Here is a 19,030-nt window from a genome sequence, read left to right as displayed (position 1 = left end):
TACCATCCAAAATAGAGAATAGAGAAACGAATTGATAAGATGCAATGCATTACCCATTTACAAATTGATATGATACAATTCGAGCCTGGGCCCATTGGTGAGGACTATATGTAAACTGTATTCGAATTCAATTTCAGTATAACAAGAGATTTGGTTAAGGTAAGAACAGAGAAGAGAAACATACATTTTGCTCTTAAATTATTTTACGACAAAGCAAGCTTTAAGCTTCAACTTCGTTTGCGGTCAATATATTTGTGAGAGTGAGAGAACAATGGAGGCTCAGCCTCAGTAAAACGCACGATCATTGAATGATTGGTCGCTCTCGCGAGTTACAGCAGCGTTTCGTGAACAATCCGAACGTACGCAATATACAGTGATTTTTATCGACACCGATTACGCGCCTAGCAGGATAGCTGCGGATACCATTTTTCGAGTCTTTGGTATGACCCGGCCGGGGATCGAACCCACGACCTACCGCTCGAGAAGCCGGACGCATAACCATTACACTATCTCGCTCGGTGAAAGATAGATAACAACAAGACACGTGAAAGGGGGGTCTCGGGGGCGGAGCCCCCCAGAAGTTACGGTTAGATGCTTGTAGGGGGACCCCCCGGTAAGTCTCGCCCAGGGTCCCCCCTTTCGTAGGGCCACCACTGGTTCTATTGAAATTGAATATTATTTATATACTCCTCAACCATTGGCGCAGGCTCGAATTGCATCATATCAATGTGTACTATTTTGGCTGGTAACCATAGACTGAGGCAATGTAATTACTTACGTAGTCCAACAGTTCTACGTATGCGAGCGATACACCGCCTCCTTACGTGTATATTCAACTGTATATCCGTTCATCGGTTGATAATAATCAATAACGACTCAATCTGTATTTCAGACAGCTAGCAAATTGCAATGACGTAATCATGCCTGATACTTCGAAAAGGCAACTTGACTCGAGTCACCTCCAAAAATCGAGTGACTTAACTTGGCTCGAGTCACCTTCGAAAATAGATTGACTTGACTCGAGTTGAAATATGCAATGACTCGTGACTCGAAGATAGTGACTTGATCCCAATGCTAGCCTGTAGAATTTGAACCCTAATGCACAATACAACAAACTCATTCGCGCATAGAAGTATTGTGTTGCAGTTCCAACCATGATTGCATACAAAATAGTAAAAATATGGAAATATCTGCACACTATAGGTCACGTTCTAGACATTTCCCCATAGAAATTTAACGCAGCATCAAGCGGCGGTGGGGAACACTTTAAAACTGAAGAAGATGGCTTCTTTACTTCGTCCGAACCGGTAGAGTTTGTATATTGATGCGAGAATACTCTGTCCATAGCGTTAACGGCATTGGCGATGTCTCGCGTCCTCTCAGAGCAACAGTGCAAAGCTGACGGATCTATCGGATGCGCTTCGGTATTGAATATGTATCCTCCTATGACAGAATGGATCCATGATGAAAAATGATGAAAATGCATTAATTCGAAAATGTATGCCAATACTGAATGCATACGATGTGGCCGAATCTCCCGATATTTCCATATTCCTTTACAGTTTAAATCGGGGGTGGGGAAACTATGGCCCGCCTCAAGAAACGTACAAATATTGATAAAATGCGTCAAAATCAAATTACTTTGGGCACCTGATTACTTTTTCATAATATATTTTAATATGATAATGATAAATTATATTCTTTCCATAGTATTTTTTCATATTTTATTGAAGGCGCGATATCCCGACCTCGCAGCCCGTGCATATTGAAAGCTGTTACAATTGCTAAACATATCAGAAAGTGAAACATAAATAATTTAATTCGGACCACAAGTGTCATTTTAGATTGGCAACACGAGCAGGTTCATTACTTTTAGTGCTGTACTTGGCAAAACTGATTCACGATTGTGTTAGGTGGATTTGTTCTATTTGTATCTGTAGTAGCATTTGTATTTATAACATTTATATATTGTAGTAGCGTATTAGACGGTAACATGTTTATGATGTTGTCAGCATTGTGTGACCTGAGTTGTAAACCAAAAGTACAATCAGTCAGTCAGTCAGGTTTATTAATATTTTCATCGTTTCAAAACATCACAAGACTGCGATACAATGAAAAGATAGGAGGGTGTCGAAACAACTTGGAGTAGCCATTAAGATCAGACATCCACCTTAGCCTAGGCGAAGTAAATAAGAGGCATGCACACTGAATGAAAAGTAATGCAGAGAATATAAGACGCAAGCGACAACATTGGGTGGTATGTGGCGGAGGGCGAGGTCGATGTTAGGTCGTGGTCCAATCAGCCAATCTATGAACAGATCGTTTCTCACAGACTCAAGTTTACATCCAGTTCTAAGAATCTAAGAATCAAATGTTGAATGCGGCCCCGCGTGCTAAAAAGTTTGCCCGTCCCTGGTTTAAATGAAGGATAGGAGTAATGAGGCCAAATGATGGTGCTACTGGTCAGTCAAATAATAGCACGAGACGCTCGAGCATGCGGATTAAAATGAGGGTTGGGTTAGGGTGAGATCCAGGGCTGGTTTGGTCAAGGCTTCATTTCGAGGCTAGGGTTGGTTTTGGGGTTATAAAGTCGCATGCTCAAGTGTCAGCCAGTGCACTATCACTATGTCAAACCACAAAATGGTCAGGAAGAAAGAAGCTGACACGAACGGAAAATATGCCATCTGACAATAGTGCTGCTCTATTCCGGACAGACTTGCACAAATTACCAATCTAGTTAGTTGAAGGTCAATCAACTACTGGTTTGTTGAGTTCTACTTCTAGTTGCAGATGAAAAAAATTATTTGTCGGGCAACTAAAAAAACACGTGACATCTGTGATCTGTTGTGTGATGTTCCTGCAGTCATTGCTAGCTCATAGTCATCACTATTGCGTAGCCAGGGGGTGGGTTTAGGGCAGGGTTGTAAACAAGTCACAAGGTTACGAGTGAAAAGTCAATTACACTTTAATACGTTTGGCTCGAGTCAAGTTGAGCCATGTACACTGTACAGTTCACCACCGAGTCAAGTCTGAGTCCAAGTCATTGTGTTCCCTGTTCAGTTTTCAAGTCAATCCGGCTCAACCAGGGTTGTAACCAAGACTCCGAGTCACAAGTCAATGTCACTTTAATACTTTTGACTCGAGTCAAGTCGAGTCATTTTCAATTCACCACCGAGTCAAGTTCGAGTCCAAGTCATCGGGCAGAGGGTCGAGTCCGAGTCATGGTATTATGACTCGAGTCCAAGTTATTGAGTTGACTGCTAAGTTTCTAGTTAAAGTCTTGTTAAACCTACTTTTTATAACTCAATTTGGTGATATCGAATGGTTCGCACTTCGCATTTATAATATACTACTTTTCCTCACTTTAAGCAGTTTCTGGTCGCATTTTCAAGTACCAGTACCAATAGATGAAATTCCAATAACGTGGTTACTTTACTATTCTTCGAAATTACAATAAAATGTCGGTCTTGGTTGTCTGAGTGTCGAGTCAATACACAAATTGACTGGAGTCGAGTCATTTCCGTATTTTGATAAATTGACTCGAGTCAAGTCGAGTCATCAAGAAATCGTGACTAGAGTCGGACTCGAGTAGAGTCATGATTCGAGTCATTACAACCCTGGGCTTAACCCACTTTTTTTAACTCTGCTCAAGTGATATAGAATGGCTCGCATTCCTAATATGCTAATATTCCTTAGTCTCGACATTTTCTGGCCTATGTGCCAAGCACCAGCACTGATCGACGAAATCCCAATAACGCGGTAACTTTACTATTCCTCAAAGTTACAATGAAATATCTGTCTTGGCCATCCTAGTCTCGAGTCTGACTTGAGTGGCGATTTTTGGATGAGTCGCAGTTGAAAAAATGACTCCAGTCAAGTCGAGTCATCCAAAAATCGCGACTCAAGTCAGACTAGTGTCGAGTCATTACAACCCTGGTTTAGGGAGTCCAAACCCATTCCCAATTCAAACTTGAAACCCCAACCGTTTGAAATGTAAATTCTATCTCCTCTTAGCTCATTTTCATTTGAGTTCGGATTCTAGTTACCGTAATTTTCCATGTATAATGCGCAAAATTTTCACGATTTTTTGCCCTAAAATAGGGGGGTGCGTATTATACATGGGTACAACAAGCCATGAAAAAAATCTCCCTTGATAAAAAACTTGAAATAACGCCTTTCTTCATGTTTGTTTCCAATCGCGCATCACTTTCAGTCATTGCGCACAGTAATTCGTATTATAGAGTGTAACGTGCTGCCAATTAACGGAAAGCGTGTTGCCAATTAACGAGAGTCGTGTGCACAAGCACGCGATCTCCTGCTGAGTTGGTTTGCCGTTTGAACGCGAGCGAAATCCGGGTCACTAATAGGTACTCGCGCGCGGCAATTCTCGCTAATTCATCGCGTCAACGACAGGCCCGAACAATCGCATATGCAAGAGGCCATGTGCGCAAGATATAATCGATTGTGTAATCAGTCGCATCTACAACAGACCTGGTGCGCACGACATAACCGTTAGCCTGAGCAATCGCATCTGTTATAGGCCTCGTGCGCAAGATGTCGGTTTGTTGGCCTAAACTATCTCGCCGCCGACCTCGCAGGCTTTGGCTGCTATCTACTATCGTTTAGAGACAATGCCGTTAATTGTATAATGATTGGCAATCGCATCTGTAATAGATCTCGTTCTGAAGATGTCGTGTCGATAGCCTGAACTATCGTGCCGCCGGCCTCGGGAGGCTCTGGCTGCTATCTACTATCGTTTAAAGACAATCCCGTTAATTGTATAATGATTAGCGATGGTTATGTCATGATTGTTCAACAGTGACATAGCAAAACAGAATGACATAGTATACTAAATCGGAACTATTCATGTACTGAAATGCTGGATGCGTACTATACATGGGTACAGGCTTTTTCCCAGAATTTGCATGCTATTTTAGGGGTGCGTATTATACATGGGGGCGTACTATACTTGGAAAATTACGGTAGTTGTGCTTAATTAGTTGGTCCAGGATTTTTGAAGATCGTTAGTTTTGAAAAGTTGAGTAATTGTAGTTCTAGTTGCGCATGTTGAAAATCCAGTAGTTTGTGCAAGTCTATCGACTAGGAGTCGAATCGCTCAGGTTTTAGCCAGCCCTATTACACCCGGAATATCAATCTGATCTTACCGGCGCCGAGTATACACTTCCCGTGCGGAGTGTGCCTCGTTACCGCCCGTTGCCCGGTGCTGTGCAGAAAATTATCGGGATCGAACAGCAGATAGAAATACTTTACGGTCTCCGCTAAAAAGAACGACTCCATTCTGTTCTCCCGAGTGTGGTCTCTGACGTCTTTGATCTGAACACGGTAGAGGACAATGTGAATTAACAAGCACATAAACGGTTTTCCTTGAGATAATTGCGGTACACCCGCGACATAGGGTTACCATATTTTGAGATCCGCAAAAGTGGACAATTTTCCAAACTTTTGAAAGCTATAATACCGGACGAGAAAACGGGTAATTTGGAAGTATTTTAGAGTAATAGTATTGGGTTGACTAAAAAAAGGTCATATTTCCGGTCCCGACTCCCGAAATACCTGCCTCCAACTTTAGTTAGGCCGGTTGACTAAAAAATCAACAAAAAAGGTCACTTTTTAAGATCTCGCTCCCGAAAAACCCGCCGGGAGTCCAATTTTCGCCCGCATTTTAACACTTTTTCTAGAAAAAGGAGCCACATTCCGAAAAATGGGGACATTCGGGCGTCCTTCGAGGACACTTTCAATTTCTTGAAAACAAGGACATACGGTAGCTCTATGCGACACAACAGATTTCAGAATCAAATGATTCTGCAGGAAGTAACTTATATGGTCGTGCGCTTATCCTACAGGTCAGCAAACAAAACGTTCGTCAACTTTTTCAGAGTACCCAAATACGATTTTCTTACCTTAGCTATCTTCTTGAGTGGTTCCGATTTTGACTACTTCCAATTCGACCTACTACTTATATTTTAGATTTTGCATTTTATAAAGTAGAAAGTAGTTTTGGGCTATGTTGTCATCATGTTGATGAGCGAAATTGTGATAACGGCCAAGTGAAATAGCCCCTATCACTGTAACCGACTATAATTCAATAATCACGCCTGTTTATCATGGCATCCGTCATTCTGCTTTTGTTGTGAAGATGGCACCTGCAGTTTAAAAGTAGTCAAGTCAGATCGGCTACTTAATCTAGCTTTTGAAGCCACTTGATTTTTTTCAAACCTTCATTTTCTACTGTCAGTTAAGTAGTTACTTCTACTTCTACTTACGAACTGCCGAAGTCTACTTGACCACCTCCAGTCAACGCTATAATCTATAACAAAGGAAAGGATTAAGTTTTCCATTTCACTCAGGATGACCAACAGCTTACTGGCGCATGTCGGAAACCATCATCAATGCTCATTACCGTCGCATATCCACATTCTGTCTTTGCGTTCTTCTCGATAGAATCGAAAATTCTCATTCCCATTTTCAACAACTCTGGATCTTTTGTCGCCCTATACAGATACATGATGCTCTCCACCAGTTCTAAAACAGGTAAACTGGTAAATTGTCTAACAAAAATGCTGCATAGCAAATTTGACACAATTCTTACCGATGGAATCGAAGTTATTGGAGTACGATATTTTGAATTAGAAATAATAGTATTTACGGTGGGTAGTTCTATAATTCATGATTAGAGAATTTCTCAACGTAGATACTATTTTTTTTCAAAACCAAAATTTTTATTTTGTTTCAATAAATTAAATATTTTGTAAATCTAATTGCTTCGCTCCTACACGTTGGAATTGAGTCAAATTCGATGTGCAGTGTTTTTTCTAGCCAAAGTAACAATTTCTTCGAATAGCCTGTAATATTTGAAGAAGAAATTTATTACTGCACAACCCTAATGTATACTTTATACAGCCAAGTGTCTTACCGGGTCGCAGAGGATAACCTTCCTTTGACTTGAGCACGGCCCAGAGGTCGACTCGAAAAAATTCCGGAGTCATTCCGAATTTGTGCCACACGTCGAAGTAATGGTATAGCGTCCTGTACGCCGAGTCCAAGTCGCCTGTCATTGTCTGAACAGGTAGGCGCGATTTTCAAACTACGGCCGGAATTCAATTGGCATAAGCAAATGTGTCCGCCTACCAAGGCTTTCTAATATGGACTCTATTCTATCCAATATTAGGAAGAATTCTTCACAATGATATAACACTATGTGTCATAACTAGGGCGATTTTTTTTTGACATGTCAAAATTGTAGTGTTAGGTCAATATTGTTTACAAAGTGAAAATATTTTTGACCTCTGCATTGTTTGTATCGTAGATTTTGCACTGTCGGTGAACTTATCATTTGATATTTTACAGCTTGTAGCCTCTACTTTATAGGCCTACCGTTATAAACCGCCCATTGTCGGCTCGTTGTGAATCATGAACGGTCAAATGAAACAAATAGTTTGGCATGGTGTTATGGTCAACGCACCGCAATATCCTAACTGAAGCAAGACTGCTTTGGCATTGCATGGTTCTTATATCAAGAAGCGCATGATGAAAAATCGTGATGTAGACAACTCGTCAGAATGAAGCAACACCGTGTGTCACCAGAAGTGTGCGCACAACTTTAGCATTGTCAGCCAACAACTGCTGCTGTTGAATGTTCAAATTTTGTGTGTAGGCTTAAGTTAGTTAACCTTACAATTTTATCAAGTAGCCAGTACGATTTGAGAAAAAAAAGTCATTTTTGAAGAGCCCTAATGTTAATTCACCATTCTTGGCAAGCTTCTTAGTAGGGCATACACTTTCTACCTAATAATGTAACAAAGTATCTTTCGTTGTACTACAATAAATTTTAATTATTTCTACCATAATACGTATTGTAACTACTGGAATTCTTCAAAGGGCCAGATTTCGTTGATCTACTAGTTTCATGTAAATTTGTCAGTTTTCAAGCCAAAAATGTTTTTTCAGGCCAAACTACTTCGTTAGGACAGCCAGTTCCAACCAGAAATGAAGATAAGTAGTACAATTTTAATATTATGTGATTTTATAGGTCAAAATTTTCCATTTTCTAGTTCAAAAATCGCCCTAGTCATAACTCAATACCTATCTTATTGATTCATATAAAAGTTGAAAACTTACACTGTCAAAGTTATATGTATCCCTGTTATGAGCTAGTATCATCATGTGCATCAGATAAGATATTTTGTTTTGTTGATCTAGATGTATTTATTATATTCCTTACATAATGTGACTCCCCAGACTTGTAGAGACTGCCAATCGAGAAAGTTGATGGCCAACTGACTATAGGTTTTTCGAGTAGTTCTAGTTCTACTCGCAGTTGAGTACTTAAGGAACATTAGTACTCGAACAACTAGAAAACATGTCGTCGTATGGCGTGGATCATAATACCGCTGTTATGTTGTGAGATGTTCTTGCAGACATTTCCAGTACATAGTCCTGACTACTAACAGTGGCGTAGCCAAGGCAGGTCTTGGGGGGTCTAAACCCCTACCATGTTTTTTATGAATGAATCAATTTTGCCCACTCGCTCTCAACGCGACTGATGCTGACTCAATTTGTTTGCAAGTTTTGAAATTACCGTAATGTCTGTCAATAGTAGAAAGCAGATAGATTGAAACCGGTATTTCAAAACTTGATGAATCTTGCTGGTTAAGAATTGTATTTTGAGTGGCAAGACGTTGCAGTCACAACAAAGCATGTAAATTCACGGGAGAACGGAAATATTCATTTATCTCAGGTATTAATGGAAATTAATTTATTGAATAAGTAAAATTGGCATTAAATTCACTGTCGCAGCAGATCGTATCAAGTCTACGAGAGAATCAGCAATTAGACCAACTCTAGCACCGTCCCCAATTAGATTTTATACTGTTTTATATACAAGAATAAATACGACACTGATTACTCAAAAGAACATGAGCATCAAAATTAGATGATCACCATGCTATACAAACCTCAATTCCCGGCCAAAATGCTTCTAACGACTGAAATATAGGAAGTGTCGTCGAACCGGACTTCATATCCGCCCAAAAATACCAATCTCCCTTCTTCAAATATTGATATATGGCTTGACGATGCTCCGAGAATACCTGCAATTTTCAGAACAAGATTAGCCCGCACAGTGGCGCTAACGTGCCACGTGGTAAGCTAACATCACCTTCATTAATTCTCCGTTTCGTAACAAATTTGCGCCTTTGACGAGGTATTCAAAGAAGGAATCCACTCCCGCACCAATGCCGGCATCTCGTGCTGTCCATTCGCCCGTTTGAATGTTCACATGATTTCCAACCTTGATATATAATAATTTCCAAGCATAAGCCAATCAATGTATAAAGGCAAATAACTTCATGCATTTTTCAAATTTCTTTTTAATACACAAAGTGGACTTCAACCTTTCCAAACGGTTGTACTCATATTTGGTATGGTAAGTTTCTAGAGTTCAAGTCCGGCTGAACTCACTTCTGCGACTCTTCGGTGATATCTAAGACATCGGATTGATAATATACACATTTCTCTCACTCAAAACATGTTTATTCAAACAGATAAAAGATAGTTTGCGGGCCTATTTTTCAATTATCGATCCTGGTATACAAGACTTCAATAAGTTATATAGAATATTCCGAGTCATATGACTTGGTTGAGTCATGTGCAATGACTCGAGTATAAGTTGAGTCAATAAGACACAAATTGACTCAAGTCGAGTCAACTAAAAATTGTGACTTGAGTCCAAGACGAGTCATTTTTTCAAGCTCTAGTTCTAGTTTGAATTTCCAGTAGTTTGTACAAGTCTGCACCTGATTCCTGCCATAAACAAAGCATACTCACCAGGCCAATTTCTGACTTTGTAGCGTTAAGAGCATTCAATGCTCTTAAAGCTATTTTCTCATACAGCGGATCCCCGGTTAACCTTGACAATGCACCGAACTCCAGAATAAAAGTACCAACGGAAGCGGTACAAGTGATGGGCGTCTCATCCGGACTCACTCCGCGCAGCAGATTCATGCTGCCGTAAGGCATCCCGGTTTTGGTGCCAAAAGCTGTCAATATCACACTGAAAATCACGCTACTGGCAATAAATGTCTAGGGTTGGGCAAAATCGAGTATTAGGCTTCAACCAGAATATACTACTAGTGTCACACATTATGACGCTACAATAATATCAATGGTTTGAAAATTTCAAACATGTACCATTTATGAGACCAAAAAGAATATAATGCCAGCTCTACGTCACATTAATGACAATTTAGTATTTTTTCGACAATGCTGTGGGTCGATCACTAACGTGCGTAGGTTGGTCCATTGGAGTTTGTGACAATTCGGCATGCGACAAATGGTATATAGAAGGGTTAATTTCAGGGTTGTAACCGAGTCACAAGGTTCCGAGTTACAAGCCACTCTTACTTTTATAGTTTTGACTCGAGTCATTTTTAATTTACCATCGAGTCAAGTCCGAGTCGTAGTGTTGCGACTCGAGTCAAAGTCATTGTGTTCACTGTTCAGTTTTAAGTTCAATCCACATTATTCAACTCGACTCGAGTGACACAGAATACCTTGCATTTATAATATTGTAATTTTCCTCAGTACTAACAGTTGCAGGCCCTATTTTCCAAGTATCAGGACTGATAGACGCAATACCAATCATGTGGTGACTTTACTATTCTTCGAAGTTACAATAAAATGTCTGTCTTGGCTGTCCTAGTTTAAAGTGATATGCCTTGATTCGAGTCACGCACAATGACTCGAGTACAAGTCGAGTCAATACACAAATTCACTCATTTTACGTGTTTGAAAAAATGACTCGAGACAAGGCGACTAACCAAAAAATCGTGACTCGAGTCGAATCATTTTTTCAAATACGTAAAATGACTCGACCTGAGTGAATTTGTGCATTGACTCGACTTGTACTCGAGTCATTGTGCGTGACTCGAAACAAGTCATGTGACTGGTTTGGTTTGGGGCTATAAATTCACAAGCTAAGTGACACATGCTAAAGTGTCCCATGCTCAACAGTCGTTTTTCATTGTGTCGCATGCTCACATGTCAGGCAACTGTAGAGCTTTGTGCATGTTTTGTATGCCGCGATACGACCTATTGAGATTTACAGCCTTTCATAGTGTAAAATAGTATCAAAGCTATAAATCTTGTTCACAAATCAATTCTTAGTGGCAAGGAGTATATTATTTCGGTCCTTGAAGAAATCATCTCTAACTCGAATCATTGTACCCAGCCTAGATGAGCTCATGAAATACCTAGTATGATTCTTTCTGCAAACTCTACAGCTAACGCCAGCAACGGACCATCACACGGCCACCCTGGCTCCAACTCCAAACCACATCTATGCGATAACAGATGTGCCGATATCAAGCCGCCAATGACTGAAAACAATCAATTTTCAGGCGAGATTCAAGTGAAATAAGCAGTAGCCTAGCCTTTTACCCCGGATGTTTGTTTCGAAAACGGAAACATTGACATTCATGTATGGATCGAGATTCTTCAGCACCAGATCCGATACTTTACGAAACTCTTTGCAGTCGCCCAAAACCTAAATGAATAATCAGTTGCAATTGTACTTTCATAATAATGTAACCCACCTAGGAACATACATATCATGACAAGGAAAAATCCGAAATCATTGAAGAGAAGGTTTTGTGTAATTAATGACGATGATGAATAGTATTTACGTTCCTATCACAGCTGATAAACTGATGATACAATTTTGCCCACAGTAAATGCATCCTTTATGTACCATGTACAAGTACATACACCTTTTTTGATGTAATGACATTCCGCGCATACAGAATCGCAGAAACTAACAATCTAGCTACCAACCGGTTTTTTGAGTAGTTCTAGTTCAAGTCGCGTATTTTGAAAAGCGAGTACCAGTAGTTCCAGTTACCTATTTTGAAAAGTGAGTAGTTCTAGTCACGTATTTTGAAAAGCGAGTAGTTCTAGGTTTAGTTGTGTATTTTAAAAGGGGAGTAGTTCTAGGCTTAGTTGTGTATTTTAAATAGGGAGTAGTTCTAGTTGCGTAGTTGAAAAAGTGAGTAGTTGTAGGTTTGGTAGTGTATTTTGAAAAGAGAGTAGTTCTTGCTGCGTATTTTGAAAACTGAGTAGTTCTAGTTCTAGTTTGCGAATTTTTGTGAGTAGATCTTGTTCTAGTTCCAATTGACGATTTTGAAAAGTAAGTAGTTCCAGTTGCAGTTTTAGTTGTGAATTTTGAAAATCCAGAGCGAGTCCATGTGCATAGCATACCGCACTGAAGTAATTTCGCTCAGCAAATATAGTCATTGTCGTACATTAATTGACAATTATCGTCACAACTTACCGCTAAGGTGTCGAGTGCGTCCACCAAGGTTAGGGAATAGTTACCCCATGTATTGACGCCATCGCAAGTCAGAGGTCGGAGTTCATCCAACGGATATGCATGCTTCATGTAGCCATTGTATGCATGATAAAACATGTCCTTTGTCTTTTGCCTGAAATTTTAGAATGATTTAGCAAATATGCCTTGTAAATGGATGATGCAAGAATTTATAAGCTGAATGCAGAATCTCAGCATTCTTGATAAGTGTTCGGTACGGTAATTAATTGCATGTAATGAGACTATTTCTGTAACAATTTAACTGGGTGGTCTTCATGCAACGTCTCATAAAATAGCACTAATAACGATAATAATGATAGGCTATATTGTCAAGTGGGTTAAATATCCAATAACGGGCCACTCTTGACCTAGAACAAGTACCGTAAACCGGGGTAACTTTGGACAATTTTCAACAATCTTGGAAATGTTAGGGTGTAGGGGAGGCAGGTTTTGTGTTTTTAGGGGTCATGAAGCAAAGATTAGAATTACCTAATCCAAAATCTTCATGGTCATAAATAAGTACCTTATTTTGGTAAATTATCTGTGTACAAAGTTACCTCTGCATGTGGGATAACTTAAGACAATGTAGTTTTTTGTATGTCTTTACACTCTATTGTTTATGAAACCTCGTGAATGAGGCTTCTTTGGTAAGAGTTGATGAGAGCAGTGGCTAAAACTGAAACAAAATAGTATATGCCTACCCTATTGCATGATTTTTACCTAGTCCCCCCCCCAAAAAAATAGGTAGGTTATGAAGGCTAATGCCCCCTTATTCATCCCTTATCTCAATTTTCACTCATGCCTTCACCAATTGGGACTTGTAAACAACATATGGTGATAAGGGGTATCCCACTGGCAGTGTCAGCAATCGATAGCAAACATGAAGCATGTTACCGTGGTTTATTGCCGATTTCAAATCTATTACAGTTCTTTAAAAGATACACTTTCCCTCTCCCAAGTCCTCTGATGGATATATTTGTACTAATTTACGATATCCCATATCCAGCAGGCGTATCTTTAGGAGCATGTGTAAGTCTTTGAAGTAGCTTACACCCGATTACAATCTCTCAGCCCATTGCCTAACCATTTTTTCATATTTTGGCAAACTCTTAATTTATTAACCGTCTCATTCCATTTTAAGAAGCCATCAGGCCGGTCATAAGGAATATAGTTGACGATACACTTTGACACAGATGAAGCAGCCACTTTCCAGAGCTCTAAATATCACATTTTTCACTGTCCAAAGTTACCCCGTTCTGATAAAATTTGGCGGGGTAACTCTGGACATCACATTTTCTTGTATTGATCTAAGGGTGAGCCCACCGAGATATTTTTCCATGTATTAAGACTACGTAGAGGTATCTGCTGCCAAGTTTTGAGTCTATAAATCACGTGCTATCTATGTTTGGTTGTAAGAAGTTTAATGGCCATCAATTTTCATGAAATTGACCCCCGCCATTAATTTATCAATGTTGGGTCAAGTTTATCTGGTAGTGAAATGAATCAACCTTTTATTGAGACTACTTGTGGTACTGTTGCCTCATGAAAAAGAATTAGACATCCAGCGGCAACCCTTTTCCATCAATAGCCATTTAAGTCTTTTACTGCTTAGTGTCCAAAGTTACCCTTAAGTCCAAAGTTACCCCGGTTTACGGTAATTAGGGTTGACTACAATGACTTGAGCAGCCTTCCTGAATCTGAATCAAGAATTATCTCTAATGATTCAAATTGAGAAGTAAGAGATGATTTTTTGGAGTACCGGCACTGAAATTATATGCTCCTTACCACTAAGAGCAAATTTATCAACGAGAATTATAGTTTTGGTACTATTTTCCTTCATTGATCATATCGTAGCGTTCAAAATATGTAGGCTAGGTGTAGGCTTATACACTACCTACAAAAATAATTTGAAATTTTGGTCTTAAATTTTAGACAATAAGAGGATCTGGTCTCATTTTCCGCAATTTCAGTCTTACTAATGAAGTCAGGTCCATAAATTTGAGACTGAACTTTTTAAGGCTATACTGAATTCACACGATTATTCGGTCTTACAACAGGACCAATCTTATAAGACACATTGTAATTATAGAGACAGTTTTCGATGCTTTAGTTTGTATTTATCTTGTTTTTAAAACGAATTTTGCTCATCAGTTTGTGGTCTTAGATATAAGACAGGAAAGTCGTCATGAGATAAGAGCACAAGACATAACCATCTTGTCAAATTTTTTATGTTTAAGTTTTTTTATCTCGTTTTAATGATGATTTTTGCTAATCAAGAAATAATTGAATAATAATATACCCCCTATCTGAAGGGTTGTACATAGTACACAGCTAGGCATGTTAGTGGTTCCAAGTAACATATCAATGAAAATGACGTTGTGATCAACCTACAGCATGGTCACATCATAGAGCAATGAAATGGTCGAAAAAATACTAAATTATAATTCATGTGATGTAGAACTGGCATTATGTTTTTTTGTGGTCACATAAAAAGCACATATTTCAACTTCCTACATCATTAATACTGCTTTTACAAGTGATAGGCTACTTGAATACTAGATGAGAAGCCTCGATTCAGAATCGAACCACTCAGGTGCAGTGGAGTGACTAGAGAAATTACAGGCACGTGCTAAACACTGATTGAAAGATGAAATGTTTACTTTCAAGTTAAATGGCTTGTTACCTGTACACACGTAGTTCATCTTTCAGCGATTTGTCAATCGTGTAGCTGCATGTTGAACATGCATTCTTCAAAAACACAATTAGGCACAAAAATGCCGTTGAGTAGTGTGACATAACATAAAAGTTGGTGTTGTTAGTAACAGCTGAAAACAGAAGTGGCAGAACATCGGTAAAATGTGAACAGACTGTTTTAAATGTGATTTGGCACAGATCATGAAGTTAGCTGATTGGGTGAATGCTAATGGTGTGATTAAAAACTGCTAATCGTGGCACATTTACGCCAGAGATCATAAAGCTGACCCGGAACAATGCTCATCGTGTGATTAAAAATTGCTAATCCAGATGCTGGATACAGGTACGAGCAATAATTATCCCGACGTGGTACTGTTGATCAAGTGGATCAAGAGACACCCATTGCATTATAATGCGGAAACGCATTATAGTCAGGTTGTTGAATGAAACGGCAGGCTGCTGACAACAGACATTGCGACTGTAACATGTAGAATTATCATCATCGCGAAATAAAAGTCGCATGTATGCCATGTAATCAGTAGCTTATGGTACAGTGAAGAAACGGATTATAGAATATTGATAGATCAATCGCTCTGCAATGATGCGTACATTATTAGTCGACTGTCTGGTCGTTTAGTGAAGCCATTACCTAGGAGACAACCGTCTAATATTGATACTTTTATCGAAGAGTGGACGCAATGTGAACATTATGCAACACATCAGGGTTAAACTTGAAAGGGTTATTTTATAGTTAGGGTTGAAGTTGGGGGTTATTAAGATACATGCTAAAGTGCTAGACAATCAACTGTCGTTTCTCATTGTGTCACAAATATTTTTATCATTGTTTTGAGTTTAAATACAATAATCGATTTAATTGTTCACAACTACATAGAGTGTTCCGGTCATTATGCTGTCACGCTTAGCGGTGATAGACAAGAGTCACATAACAAATGTGGTGGCTACTTCTACTTTTTCAAGTGGAAATGCTTATAGACTAATTCCAATTCTACTTCAACCACTTTGCAAGTTAAAAAACTATAACTAATCAGTAATCATTACTTTCAATAATTTTCCAGGTAAAAGTATATTTGCATGAATTGGTATCAATTTTATTCTTGAAATCGTCATACAGGCCCAGTGGTCGACTGGTCGGATTCAGCCGGTTGCCCCAGCCCCGGTTCTACTACTAAAGAGCCGCCCAATGAAATTGCATGAGAATGTCCATCCTCAAGATTACCGGACACGACTGACCTATCGATCTTGCCTTCTATGACATGCCACCCCATTTTTGTCGCTTGCCCTTTTCTATACTATCTTCTTTACTTTTCATTCAGTGTGCACGCCACTACTTCACATCGCCTAGGACAAGGTGGGTGTCTGATTCCATAGACTACTACTTCAAGTCGCTTCGACACCTTCCTATCTTTTCGTTGTATCGCATTTTGTGGTGTATTGAACTGATAAAATTGCTAATAAACCAAAGATGATGATGATGAGCCTGAGCGAATTCGTTACTAAACGTTTTCGTTAGCATTACAGGTTGGCGGTTTCTATCAATAAACACAACCGGCAGACAAACAATGTACCGGTATAATTTCGAAAATTTCAACTATTTGGGGCACCAATATATAGTCATTCTGCAGTGCAGGGATGATGATGCATTTTGCATTCCTTGCAATAATGAAACACTATATTGATTGCATACCGTAGGCTACGCCACGGTAGCAGTTTCTACTTCTATTTGCTTTTGATTAATATACAAAGAATTTATTTCTCATCGTACCATTGCTTCTACTTGAAGCACCTGTCGGGCGTACCCGTACACTCACGCCGAGTATCGTCCCACTAACCGCACATTTTACTGCATAATTTGAAAATCGCTTCAATTCGGCTGTATGCCGGCATCTGGCATTTTTAATGTTTACGTTTAGAAATCGACTTCACTCACGCGTGTCACGCCATTGACATGTAATTATGAATCAATTCAATCTAGGAAAGGACCCACGAACTGCCGATCAAGAATACTAGTCATCCCTCACCATTTATCGGACCACGACCTGACATATCGATCTCGCCTTCCGCCACCTGATTTTATCTTAATGTCTACTCCAAGTTGTTTCGACACCTTCCTATCTTTTCATTGTATCGCAGTCTTGTGATGTTTTGAAACGATGAAAATATTAATAAACCTGATTGATTGATTGATTGATATCGCTTGTCACTTTATATTATCTTCTTTTACTTTCATTCAGTGTGCACTGTGCAGTGTATAATGTACATGCCTACTCTTTACATCGCCTAGGCCCAGGTGAGTGTCTGATCTTAAGACTACTTCTAGTCGTTTCGGCATCTCCCTATCATTCATTGTATTGCAGTCTTGTGATGTTTTGAAGTGATGAAATTTTATGAATAAACTTGAACTTGAACTTGAAGAAGCCGGACGCTTCACCATTACGCTATCTTGACGGCAAACTTAGTGTCATAATGAAGGCTGCGATTCAACCTGTTTGGCTGATTGTTCATTTTTTGCTAGTTACTTGAGCGTTACTACAGCGCTTCACTCGTGTCTTCAATTTGAACGGCCGAGAGCAGAGCAGCGACACGATTGCTATCGCAGTTGCCGTCGTCCTGTTCTTTTGTAAACTAATAGATCTTCTTTACTACACTTCAACTCAACTCGTCCTGGCGAAATTTCGGCGAAATCTCTGTGATCACGTGAAACACTATTTCCGCGAACTCGGAATATTAACCCTCAACTGAGCTCAGGACAATATTCCACTATTCAATTATCGAAATGTAAGGTTATTCTAAACAAATATAATATCTCTAATACCTATACATCTTCTATTCACAGTGAGACCGGCTAACGAGAATCAACTTGACACATTAGTACCATTTTCCCTGTCGCAATATTCCGCCTTTCGGATATGTGACCGCCATTCCAAATGGGCGACAGATTCCAAAGTATGCTCAATTCCAAGATGAATTCAAGAATGTTTCGCCAATATATTTCACACAATCAACGTATTATCGGAAAGGTCTTCCACAGTACTTTAAGAAAAATCGACATTCAGAGTGATTATCGGCCTTGTTTGTTTTCAATACCACTACCAACCTTAGATAATATTGCGCTATCAGACATATACCCGCCATTTCAAATGTGCGACATATTCCAATGTATGCCCAATTTAAAGCTGAATTCAAGGGTCTTTCGCCAATATATTTCACACAATCAACGTATTGCCGGAAAGGTCTTTCAAAGTACGTTAAGAAAAATCTAAATTAGGAGTGATTATCGGCCTTGTTTGTTTTTAATACCACTAACAACCTCAGGCAAAATTGGGTATCGGACATATGCCCGCCATTCCAAATGTGCGACATATTCCAAAGTATGCCCAATTCAAAGCTGAATTCAAGGGTCTTTCGCCAATATATTTCACACAATCAACGTATTGCCGGAAAGGTCTTTCAAAGTACGTTAAGAAAAATCTAAATTAGGAGTGATTATCGGCCTTGTTTGTTTTTAATACCACTAACAACCTCAGGCAAAATTGGGTATCGGACATATGCCCGCCATTCCAAATGTGCGACATATTCCAAAGTATGCCCAATTCAAAGCTGAATTCAAGGGTCTTTCGCCAATACATTTCATACAATCAGCGTATTATCGGAAAGGTCTTTCACAGTACTTTAGGAAAAATCTAAATTAGGAGTGATTATCGGCCTTGTTTTTTTTTAATACCACTACCAACCTCCGGTAAAATTGGGTATCGGACAAATGCCCGCCATTCCAATTGTGCGACAGATTCCAAAGCATATATTTATTATATTTCAACATATATTGGGGTTACTTGGATTTTTGTTGGAAGATAAACAAGTTGTTGAAGTTGTATCCGTGTTTCGAAATAGTGGTCTAAGTATCGTAGAATTGAAAACGTTGTTGTTAGTTCGGTC

The 19,030-nt window shown here is 39.3% G+C and overlaps 2 protein-coding genes and 2 long non-coding RNA genes across 4 annotated transcripts in view; 2 read left to right on the top strand and 2 right to left on the bottom strand.

Moving 5' to 3' along the window:
- Positions 1-19,030, bottom strand: part of LOC145442916 (lactadherin-like) — a 165,478-nt gene that overhangs the window by 848 nt on the left and 145,600 nt on the right. The window lies entirely within an intron of this gene.
- LOC145442827 (ER degradation-enhancing alpha-mannosidase-like protein 2) lies at positions 1,120-15,235 on the bottom strand. The gene is made up of 11 exons (XM_080320844.1): positions 15,066-15,235; positions 12,347-12,497; positions 11,458-11,563; positions 11,271-11,396; positions 9,847-10,058; positions 9,179-9,310; positions 8,976-9,110; positions 6,935-7,079; positions 6,422-6,543; positions 5,166-5,334; positions 1,120-1,443 (listed from the first exon to the last, which is right to left on the bottom strand). Exons 1-11 carry the CDS (start codon positions 15,176-15,178, stop codon positions 1,205-1,207), a joined length of 1,650 nt encoding a protein of 549 aa, XP_080176970.1. The 5' UTR covers positions 15,179-15,235; the 3' UTR covers positions 1,120-1,204.
- On the top strand, positions 6,415-17,511 carry LOC145443013 (uncharacterized). Its single transcript, XR_013916267.1, has 2 exons — positions 6,415-6,552; positions 17,070-17,511. It is a non-coding gene; the product is annotated as an uncharacterized LOC145443013 (long non-coding RNA).
- Positions 11,947-14,276, top strand: LOC145443006 (uncharacterized). Its single transcript, XR_013916261.1, has 2 exons — positions 11,947-12,101; positions 12,133-14,276. It is a non-coding gene; the product is annotated as an uncharacterized LOC145443006 (long non-coding RNA).

Source organism: Botryllus schlosseri, chromosome 7, assembly GCF_051294905.1.
Source record: "Botryllus schlosseri isolate E-star chromosome 7, Bs_hap1, whole genome shotgun sequence".
Lineage (NCBI taxonomy): Eukaryota > Metazoa > Chordata > Ascidiacea > Stolidobranchia > Styelidae > Botryllus > Botryllus schlosseri.
The sequence above is the reverse complement of the archived record's forward strand: the minus strand, read 5'-3'. Positions and strand labels throughout refer to the sequence as shown.

What these genes read in the sequence shown, in the direction of transcription:
- LOC145442827 (XM_080320844.1), bottom strand. Translation starts at nt 15,178, where the DNA reads ATGTCACACTACTCAACGGCATTTTTGTGCCTAATTGTGTTTTTGAAG. An exon ending in CAAAGTCAGAAATTGGCCTG is followed by an intron (nt 9,311 to 9,846) that starts GTGAGTATGCTT and finishes TTATATATCAAG; the next exon opens with GTTGGAAATCATGTGAACAT. An exon ending in CATTTTGGCCGGGAATTGAG is followed by an intron (nt 7,080 to 8,975) that starts GTTTGTATAGCA and finishes CTACCTGTTCAG; the next exon opens with ACAATGACAGGCGACTTGGA.